Here is a 10,627-nt window from a genome sequence, read left to right as displayed (position 1 = left end):
GTCGTCGGCAGCAAGATCTACAGGCTCCAGTTCATTTCCACATCGCAAGGTAAGAAATGAAGAAACAGGAAGAAACATAAATTCAGTGGTTTCCAGTAACACACTGTCTGTAAAGCAGTTTTAAATTAGTACAAACATTTCTATTTATGAAATGAGCTTTCATGTCAGAGTTTGTGGTAGTCCTGCATAAGAAGCAGCTGTCCGGCTGTTCACCAAGCAGAATTCACATAGCCCTGGAGGGAACATTTTTAGTTTTACTGGTTGTATAATTTTGTCCTGTGTACAGGGAAGTTCCCATGTTAAAATAAAAAGAAACCAAATTTAAATTACCATATTTCTGATCTCAACACCTGCAAAGCACCACACTTGAGATTCAGGGGCAAGCTATGGTTAGTATTTGACTTTTTTAATACAGCCAGAGTGAGCTTTTTCCTTTACAGCTAACGAGGGGCGTCAGGGGCTGAGCCTGTGCCCCAGTTTACTGTTGATGGTCATTGAGAGCCCACGTTCAATCTGCTGGTGGTTTGGGGCTGCTGCCTGCCAGGAACAGGGACGCAGGCACTGCCGCACGGACCAAGACATCTCCATTCCTGGTTGAGCGTGGGTCTGCGCTTGCTCGGAGGGACGGCTCGTGGTAAGGTGTTGGCGTGCCGGGGACACCAGCTGCACCTGAGTGCGGGCTCCTGGAGGGAGTCAGGCATAGGGGGAGGGCTGGGCTATTCCCGAGCATCCGATGGAGAGTGGGTCCCGGCTCTGTCTGGGGACAGCCCAGCACTGGCACCCATTGTAATCCAGGGTGCCTTTGCTGGGACAGAAGTGCTCCCGGGTGCACCTTTGCCTGCGAGCAATGTGGGATTGATCTGTGCAGCCCTCGCGTCCCTGAAGGCCTTTCTGCTCAGAGCTGGGGGTGGAGGAGGAGGAGAATGCTACGATTTTGGTGCTTTGCAAGGCACCATCATGCTCTCCCAGTGGGAGGCAGGGGCCCATTTCCAGCCCACCTTGGGGTTTCCCCATGGTGGGGTCCTCCATGCCCAGGTAAGGCAGTGAGTGGAGCTGCGGCGCTGGGACTGGCTCAGGCCTTCGGCTCTGGGGCTGGCTCAGGTCCTCAGGGGCTCCTCAAGGGAACCTTTTGGTGGCAGATTTTGGGGAAGCTGCAGGTGACTGAAAGGAAGCGGTGACACAAGGGCAGGAACTCTTGCACACGCAACCTGTGGCTGCCCCTTCAGCTTTCCCAGGGAGTGCAGGACTGTCTCCCAGCCATACAGAGGACAGTGCTGCGCGTTACGTCCTTCACTGAGCCAATCCTGCTGTGCTCGAGAGTGTCAAGGCTCCTCTGGTTGCCACTGCCAATTCTCTGTCCTTGACCCTCTGCGAAACGGGTGCTGCAGCACCCTGGGCCATCACGGGGCAGCGTCCGCCGTCGGAGGGGCCGCTGGGCTTACTGGGGCAGCCGACCTGGCCCTGAACCTTCACTGTCCTCCAATTTCAGAGGTGTCTCCAGGGCATCCCCAAGGCCTCCCCACCGCTCGGCTGCTCCCCAGCCCTGGAGCTGCTGGAGGGGCCGGGCTGGAGACTCCCCACGGGAAACACCGACTCAATACAAACCACAGCGGGTAAACAAGCACGGGTGTGATTGCAGCGGGACTTCCACTTTCCCAGGGGCTTTAACAGCAAAGCAGAGCTGTGCGACAGCAGAGGGGAGGAGAGGACGCCGCGACACCCGAGGAGGCAGGAGCGGGGGCCGGAGCGGGGCGCCACGGCTAGGAGCAGCTATGGGGGACGCCTTCATCCGGCACATCGAGCTGCTGGGCTACGAGAAGAGGTTTTTCCCCAGCCAGCACTACGTGAGTAGGCAGCAACCTGCCGACAGGCTGAGTAGTCAGGACTAGCTGGGGTAAAAGCCTGGCCAGCAAATTTCTTTAGATAAACGTGACCGAGCGCCTTTTTTGTGTGGGGGGGGTCATGGTGGATGGCATGGCCTGGAGGCAGCTAGGAACTAAAATGTCCTGAACACACATTTTGGGCACCTCCTTTCCAAGCCGTTGGTAACTTTGTAGGCTTGACAAAGGCTTTTCCCTCTTGGATTGCCACCCATCTGCATGTTTCTGTCCCCTTTCCGTCCCTGCCAAGCTTCCCTAGTACCCAGCTCGCTCGCTGCCTGGGCAGAGCTGCTCACATTGGGGTGGTGGAAGGAAAACACGCCGTTCATCTGAAACTGAAACATCTGCGGGGCTTCCCTGGGGCTTTGGCGGCAGCAGGGTGTGGGGTCCCGCTCGCCCGCAGAGCTGCAGCACCTCTGCTTTGCCCCTCAGGTCTACATGTTCCTGGTGAAGTGGAACGACCTCTCTGAAAAGCTCGTCTACCGACGGTTTACCGAGATCTACGAGTTCCATGTGAGTCATCCCACGGTGGGCACAGGCCCCTGCATCAGCTCCCCAGGGCTCCGGAGGGGAAAAAGAGGAGGGTGAATACCAGCTGAAATTGCCCCAAACCAAACCTGGCTCAAAACAGGGCTCCTGGGTCCCTGTGCTTCAATCTCCTTCGCCCCTTGAGGTGTGGAGCCACCAGCCCTGTGCTCCCTTGGCAGGTTCCTCCCGGTGTCGAGGCAGGGTCCAGCCAGCACGTGCCAGCGGGACGAGCGCCGGGAAGGGGGGCAAAACCCAGGCAGGGTGCGGGGTCCCTCAGTGCCAACCTGACAGCCGTGCCTGGCTCTGCTCCACAGAAAACGCTGAAGGAGATGTTCCCCATTGAATCCGGAGACATCAACGTGGAGAGCCGGATCATCCCACACTTGCCAGGTGAGGGGCAGGCGCCGGGGCTGGGGGGTGAAACAGAAACTGTGGCTGGTTGGGAAATTCCCCAGCAGGCCGAGCTCCGTGGGCTGCCTCCCGCGCAGGTGCTTGGTGCGATTTCTGTTCCTGCCCGCTGGGCTTGAAACGAAAACACCCGAACGGTCGGTCTGAGCAGCAGCAGTGATTTCTCCCAGTGCTCGCCAGCCTCGCAGACTCCATCCCACCTCGCCAGGGCCACTTCCCAGAGTGTTGGCTGTGACCTGTGGCTGGTGCAAAGGGTCCAGGTTTGGGGACCCTGAGCTGAGCGGAGCCCTCCTCCAGTGACACCGTCACTGGGATCGGCTTTTACTGCCCTTATGGCACCACAGATATTTTCTAAGAGGAAGTAACGCATTACGTCTTCAAAGAATCAACTCCTGATTCAAAGAGCTGACAGTTTGTCCCTAAGCACAGTGCAGGTCAGCAAAATTCCCCCCGTTATTTAATTTCCTGCTTTAAAGGAGGCAGGAAGGAGCATGAGAAAAAGCTGCAGGTTGTGGTCGACACCTCTCCAGGAGGAAAAAACCTGCACCACACAGCAGGCGCTGCATCTGGGGGGGATCCCCTTGGGGCTGGACTAACACCACCCTGCCAGGACCCTTCCCACGCACTGCAGCCACCGTGCTGGGGCTGTTCAGAGCATCCTCATCCAAAACAAACACCCTCCTTCTCCAGTTTGGAGAGCTGAAAGCACTGGGGACAAAGCAGGTGTCGGGCTGCTGCAGGGGGGTGCCACCGGCCTCGCACGTGCACCTCGACGTGGGGTTCGAGACTGCTGTGTGGGTCGGGGCTGCCCATGGCATTTTGGAGCCCTGGGGTCATGAGCGGCTGCTGCAGGACATGCGCTGTGGCCAGTGGGATGGAGAGCGGTGCGCATCTCCCCTGGCCACAGGCTGGTCCCCTGAGTCCCTCCTCGTGCCCCGGTGCAGTCGCTCCATTCGTGGCCCAGCAGCTGGACATAGATGTGGGAGTTACCTCCTAACTGAAATGGGGTCAAATAGGGTCTTTTCTGGGCTTGCACGAGCTCTGCAAGAGCACCCAGGCTGCGTGCTGCTCCACGCTCACCTCCCCTGCCGCACCACCACAACGAGGGACGCGTGGCTGCAGCACTTCTGCAAGATAGGCGTGGCCCTGTGGTCAGCTTCTCCCCAGGTTTTTCGGCACCATGCATGGGCCCCCACGTTTGCCGTGGCCGGGGCTAGGGCAGTGAGGGAGGAGGCTGGACCTGCTCCTGCAGAGCTTCACCTTATGGGCACCATGCAGCACCCTGGGGCTAAATCCACTCATTTCAGGGCAAAATTAATGACTCACAGTAGCCTCCTTGGGAAATTTATAAAAACAGGGCTCTGTGTGCTTTTTCCCCTCTCCCCCAGCCCCAAAGTGGTTTGATGGGCAGCGCTCGACCCAGAACAGGCAGGGCACGCTGGCTGAGTACTGCTACACCCTGGTCAACCTGCCCCACAAGATCTCCCGGTGCCTGCACGTGGTCAACTTCTTCAAGGTCCGTCTCGATGACATGAACCCCGTCACGGACAGCCAGTGAGTCCAGCCGGCCGCTGCTTTGGGAAACCCTGCTTCCCCGGCCGCAGGTGCTGGCGGCAGCCCTGACGGAGGGCACCGCTGCCGGCAGTGAGAGCTGGTCGGCATTGAGCTGCCTTTGCTCTGACTCGTTTAGGATCAAGAAGCCCGAGGTCTTCCTCCTGCCAAAGGATGCCAAGAAAAATTCCACCGGTAAGATGTCCTGGAGGGGTACAAGCGGCTGCCTCTGCGGCAGCAAAGCCCGGCGGGGAAAGGGGCAGCTCTGGGGAGGAGAGGGCAGGGCTGAGCCGAGGAGAGCTGCCCCACAGCAGAAGCCCTGGCTGAGTGCAGGGGGCATCAAACAGCCCTGCCTGTGCCAGAGCTGCAGCTGGGAGAAAACCACAGCCTGGCAGGAATGGTTTCATGTCCTGGGATCCAGCTGGGTTGGGCCCAGAAGATGCTGGGAGAGCACTTTGGGCTGTCCTGGGTTGCTTTTGGCCTGCTTGAAACAGGGTATTTCTGTGCTGGGGGCCAGGAGAGGGAACATCTCTGACTTCTCCTCCACAGATATCACAGGCCCCATCGTCCTGCAAACATACCGAGCCATCGCTGACTACGAGAAGAGCTCCGCATCGGAGATGGCTCTAAAAGTTGGCGACATGGTGGACGTCGTGGAGAAGAGCGAAAGCGGTATGTGTCTGTCCCTCCAGAGAAGCCCCGAGGGCCAGCCCCCTCCTGGCCACCACTTCAGCAGGGACAGGGACTGCCCTTGCACCCTCACGTCCAGATGCAGCGTGCGAGCTAGAAAGCCAGTGCGTGTGTTGAAGCGTAGGCAGCTGTATCAGGGTCTCCTGATGGAGAGAAGAGGCTCACAGCAAACGCAACCGGCAGCATGCAACCTCTCGGCGCTTCCCACCCCCTTGAGACATGTTTCACATTCACATGGAGCCACATGACAGTCGGTTTTGGCCGGGGAGAGTGTGGGGCAATCCTAGAAAACCCTGCAACCTCCTCTCGTGTCTGAGCCTGTGGGGTTTCCTGCCCAGGAAGAAACAGGATGAACTGGCCCAGCTCCATGGTTGCGCCATGTAAACAGAGACCAGCCCCGGCGCCGTCCCATCCGCCCAGGGCACGTGGATGCTTGCACTGGCTAGGGATGGACCCAATGCTGGTGTCCCCACAACGCCCTCTGCTTTTGTTACAGGCTGGTGGTTTTGCCAGTTGAAGAACAAACGGGGCTGGGTGCCAGCTGCCTATCTGGAGCCGATGGATGGTCCCGATGAGTCTGAAGAGCAGGAGCCCAACTACGCAGGTAAAACGTTGGGGTAAGCAGGGTGTGTGCCGGAGCACGGCCTGCCACGGCTCGCTGCTGGGATGGCTCACGGCAAGGCCCCCGCTGGGCAGTGCACACTGCAGCAGGACTGCTGGGCATGGAGATGTTGCTGCAGAAGCTGCCAGGAGAGCTAAATCTCGTAGTTCAGTGCCTTACTTTCAACCCCAGGAGCTTCCCGTGACCTGCAACTCAGCATTAGATGCCTGTTTTGGTTGCTCACAGATGCACATTGTCATCCCGTGGCCACCCTGAGCTGCTGGGTCAGCAAGGGAGCATAGTGCAGCATCTGAAGTGAGACACAGGCTTTCCCTAGCCCTTGGCTTCTGCCCTGTCCTTACCAGCACCCCGCATCGCCCCGCTGTGACAGTGGGGCCTTATTGCCTGGAACAGCGGGAGGGTCCTGCAGACTCATGCTGATCGCTCTCCAGGCTTCGTCTTCATGGTTTTCAGAACACCGTAACAGGCTCTGTTCGCACAACACTTCCTTCTTCCTCATTTAATCACCCAAATTATAAACATGCTCTTCAGCAGAGAGAGGTGTGCTTCCAGGGCTTGTGTTTACCACCTGGAGAGGTGCAGGAGGCACTGGGATGAGCCACAGGCACCGACAAGGCTGGGGGAAGTCTGAATCCAGACTTGCAGACCTGAAGCACCCTGGGTCTCACCCAAAACACAGGGTAGATGTTCTAGTGCCTCTCTTCTCAGTAGCTGGAGAGGATGAGCCCCATCCCTGGGGTGGTAGCACTCAACCTGCTGTACTGATTTTGTGTGCAGGTGAGCCGTACGTTGTCCAGAAAAGCTACACAGCCGTGGAGGAGGACGAGCTGACCCTCACGGAGGGTGACACCGTCGAAGTCATCCACAAGCTCCTTGATGGCTGGTGGGTCATCAGGTAAGAGACACCATGAAGAAATCCGCTGAGTGGGATCAGGCAGAGGGAAGGGATGAGCCAGTGGTTCTCCGCATCAGGGCCGTGAAAACCACCAGCTGGTGCCGCTGCCCAGCGCTTCCTTTGGCAGGGCTGCTTCTAGCAGGCTGCGGCTTTGCCAAACATTAAACATCGCAGCTGGGGCTTCCTCTGCTGGGGGCTTCAGAAGGAAACAGATGGGAAGAAAAGAAATCTGTTCTTGTATATTTCCCAGTATTTTGGCACATTTTGCTTTCATCCCAGCCCTGGCCTGCCCTGCAAACTCGGGCTTTCCCAAAGGGAACCCCAGCTGCATTTGTGCTCTGGAGAATCCCAGATTGTGTGTTTGCAGCAGGACAGTGACGTGGCTGCAAACCCTGGGTGTCCTCCTGCCCCAGCCTATGCCCAGGCGAGTGGTCGGGGAGGGTCTCCTGGAGTTTGGGGGTGTGCTGGGCTGGAGGGGGAGATGAACTGGGGACCAGGGAGTGTTTCCTGAGCACATGGCGGGTGTCTGACAGGGGCCCTGAGCTTCAGGAGCCCAGCGAAACCCTCCTGGGAGAAAATACGAGCTGGTGAGACCCTGAGAGCTGTGAGCCATTGCTCTGTCCGCTACCTACTTGCTTTTGGGACTCAAGCCAGATTTCCAGGGAAAGCCAGAGGCACACAAGGTGGGGGGCCAGCTGAAGTCCCTATCCCTGCAAGCGGCATGAGAAGAAACAGCCCACCCAGCACCAGCAGTCCTGCTGGGGACAGGGGCAGGGAGGTGGTGGTGGCAAAGCCAAGACTGCAAGCGCTGTTGCTTTGTGTTGCACTGCAGGAAGGATGAAACCACGGGTTATTACCCCTCCATGTACCTGCAGAAAGGCGGGGAGGTGAATGCTTCCGTGAAGAGCGAGCTGAGGAACCGGAGTGCTCCTCCACGAAGGTAGGAGAAGCCCCGGGCGGGGAGGAGGAGGACTAAAGCTCTTTGAGGGAAGTGAAATGAAACCAGACAGTGGCTTGTGCTGGCCCTTGCTCGCCCTGGAGATGAGGAACTGCCTAGGAAAGACGTGAGCAAGGCAAAGACAGACCAGGAGACAGATCTTGCAGGGCTGCAGTAAAAATAGCTCTGTGCTCCCCAACTTCCACGGGCGGAGAGGCACCCCAGCATTGCCGACGCAGGGCTGTACAGTCCTTGCTCCAGCAGGTCCCCCAGACAGGCGTATTTCTCCTCGTCCTTCTGCAAAGTTTCTTTTCTGGGCTAATCTTGTTTCATTTTCAAATTGGCCTTTTTCTTATTTCCTAAGTACATCCACCAAATCTTTGAGAAACGAGGAGAGATTTGACTAATCAGAGCAGCCAAATGACCTAATCTGATGGGAGGATTTGAGCTAATGGAAGGGATTTCATTTTGATTAAAAAGATAACAGGCAATAATAACTCATTAACTCCGATGCAAGGAAGGGCAGAGCTTGCCACTATCTTTTCTTCCCTACAAGAAAACACAGCAGCCTTGCTACAAAATCTCTCAAAATCCAGCTCCGCTGGAGCACGGGTTGAGCGTGAGACCATGCAAAATGGCCCAGATCCACCTATTTGTGTGCAGCGATGTTTACTGGTACCTTTGGGGGAGGCGAGGTGCCCTGTTTCAAGGACAGTGACTCGTCCCCCATGGTGAACGCTGTCCCTGTGGTGACGGCAGCCAGGCTGAGCCCTGTGGCAAAGGCGGTGACGTGCCGTTGTGGGGGAGAGCTTTGCTATGGGATGGGGTGTGCGCTCAGACCAGGGAGGGGCTGAAGGAGGATGGGCACATTGCCTTGAGCAGAGCAGGAGGACGATGCCATGGGATGGGCATCAGGAGCCATCTCTCTCATGCCCTGGTAGTGAAGACAAAGTGTGGTGGCCTCCATCTGCCTGCCTGGGGACGGTCCCCGAGGCTGGGGGTTCCCCAGCATGCCACCGCACAGCTCCAGGCTGCTCAGCCTTTCACTTCTCACCAGTTTCTCTGCTGGGTTCAACAGCACACGTCCAGGTGCACGCTGATGTGTCCTCCACGGTTGGTTTCCCTGGCCCAGGGACTGATCCTCGGGTACCGGGGAGCCGTGCCAAACCCCACACCGGGGATCTCAGTGTCGGAGCCAGCAGAGATGCTGTATGTCCATCCATCCAAGAGCTATAGATCACTGCCAGGGCTTTATTGAACTCTGTTGGATAAACCTCATGCCCGTCTCGTCCTTCCAGCCTTATGCCTGATCTACCTCGCCATCCTCATCATTACTTTCCAGACTTGTGCTCAGGCTTCATCCCTTAATATTTGCTTCCAAAGCACCGCTCCAGCTGCCTCCTAACACGCTGTTCATCACATCTCACCTACGTCTGCCCTTGAGGGCTGGTATCCACCTGCTGCCTTCCACCAGGCTAAATTGCACAGCAGATACTGGGGTTTGCGTGAGGCAGAGGAGGAAGCGTGGGGGGGAAATCCTCAGTGAGAAAATGCGTGGCTTGACAGCTGCCAGCACAGAAACCGAAAGTTTCGTTTCTGATTCACTGCAGATCCACGATTCGAAATGCAAAGAGCATCCACAAGCAGAGCCGGAAGCAGATCAGCCAGGAGACCTACAGGAGAAACAGCAAGAAGTACATCCAGAGCCGGAGGAACAGGAGGGAGAACTTCCAGAACAAGGCCAATGTCATCAGTAAGTCTCAGTGGACCTTTGCCCTGGGCACAGGCTGAAGTCCTGCAGGCATGGCCTGTGCCCTCCAGTGCTGGTTGCTGGAGCAGGACAGCACATGGAGGTCACACCTTGCCTGTCCACCCTTCTGCTATGGGGAAAGCACATGCGGGGAGGTGTTTCTTTTCAATGAGGTGTCTTACCTCTGGTTATAGGTCTGACAGAGAAGGAGCAGAATGTGGCCCTGGTGGAAGGTCAGCCCACGTTTAGCACCTGTGCATTCCTCCATGCACCTAACCTCACCAGTGCTGCTGTCACCGTTACGGTTATCATGTGTGTTAGCTGTCAGCAGAGCACCTAGAGGGAGGCGGTGCGTGGAGGAGGAGGCTGCAAGTGAGGCAGATGGTTTAGATCTGGGAATCCCCATGAGGGATACACAACCTTCCAAGGGACACCAGGTCTTTGTGTGGACGTAGTGCTGGGCTCCCACCTGAGCGGAGCTCCCAGCGGGTACCAGTGGGCTCATGACACCACCTTGACCTCCGGGGAGACCGTCACAAGCAGTAGAGACAGGAGGAGAGCAGGGAGGTTTGGTGGCCATTATATAGGAAGCCTTTGAATGCTTACATGAAGGCATGGTGAAGCGCTCTGACCCATCTGTACATCCGTTTTACCCGCAGTTGAGAAAAAAGAGCAAGAGGAGGACAAGCCCAAAGCTCAACCTGCTGTTCCTCCCCGTCCCAGCAAAGACCTCATCCTGACCCGCTGTACCGAGAGCACCCGCAGAAAGATCTTGTGAGCCTTCAGCTCCCCTCGCCAGCCAGACGATGTTTTATCTCCACCAGCTCCTGCCCAGACCGGACTCAGAGCCAGATTGGGGGATTCAGGTGGCTCTTGCTGCCGCTGTGGGCACCGGTGGGCTGCCAGAACGGATCGGCACAGCCCAGCACCTGTCTTCATCCACCGTCACGGCGAGCCTGAGGTGTCCTAATGACAGCACGAGGATGGCACCAGCCCGGCTCCCCAGCCTCCACAGCCAGCGGGGACCCTCGCCACTGCACCTCCTTTTATCCCCTATTTGTATCCTGAATGATTTCCTGTTTTTTAATAATAATAATAATAAAGGAGAGACACTTTATAGGTGTATTTCAATGTCCACCTGGATGGCTGGTCAGTGCAGACACCGGGGAGCAGCCCGGTGGAATGGTGGCAGGAAAGGTGTTCCTCCCTGCTGCGTCCAGTGGGGAATTGGGAGAGTCTCATGCGAAAGATGCTGGCTAGGAGGAAATTTGGCTGGGGGACGAATGACAGCAGCTTCCTCCTGGAAGGCAGCAGCGTTGGCTCTCTCTAGTGGAAAGCGAGGGCTGGGATGTAGGGGTACGGTGTC

General features: G+C 57.2%; 1 protein-coding gene across 1 annotated transcript; it reads left to right on the top strand.

The window, feature by feature from the left end:
• The first annotated feature begins 1,395 nt into the window (after positions 1-1,395).
• NCF1 (neutrophil cytosolic factor 1) lies at positions 1,396-10,378 on the top strand. Its single transcript, XM_010117631.2, has 11 exons — positions 1,396-1,844; positions 2,313-2,393; positions 2,723-2,798; positions 4,205-4,370; positions 4,507-4,562; positions 4,917-5,039; positions 5,554-5,661; positions 6,457-6,574; positions 7,407-7,514; positions 9,122-9,264; positions 9,921-10,378. Exons 1-11 carry the CDS (start codon positions 1,773-1,775, stop codon positions 10,037-10,039), a joined length of 1,170 nt encoding a protein of 389 aa, XP_010115933.1. The 5' UTR covers positions 1,396-1,772; the 3' UTR covers positions 10,040-10,378.
• Positions 10,379-10,627: the final 249 nt, after the last annotated feature.

The sequence above is a fragment of the Chlamydotis macqueenii genome, chromosome 19 (genome assembly GCF_036417535.1).
Source record: "Chlamydotis macqueenii isolate bChlMac1 chromosome 19, bChlMac1.mat, whole genome shotgun sequence".
Lineage (NCBI taxonomy): Eukaryota > Metazoa > Chordata > Aves > Otidiformes > Otididae > Chlamydotis > Chlamydotis macqueenii.
This window is presented reverse-complemented; position numbering and strand designations above follow the sequence as displayed.

Excerpts from the sequence above, each read along its gene's own strand:
- NCF1 (XM_010117631.2), top strand. The coding sequence starts at position 1,773 with ATGGGGGACGCCTTCATCCGGCACATCGAGCTGCTGGGCTACGAGAAG. Across the intron at positions 4,371-4,506 it reads AACCCCGTCACGGACAGCCA|GATCAAGAAGCCCGAGGTCT; the intron begins GTGAGTCCAGCC and ends TGACTCGTTTAG. Across the intron at positions 5,040-5,553 it reads CGTGGAGAAGAGCGAAAGCG|GCTGGTGGTTTTGCCAGTTG; the intron begins GTATGTGTCTGT and ends CTTTTGTTACAG.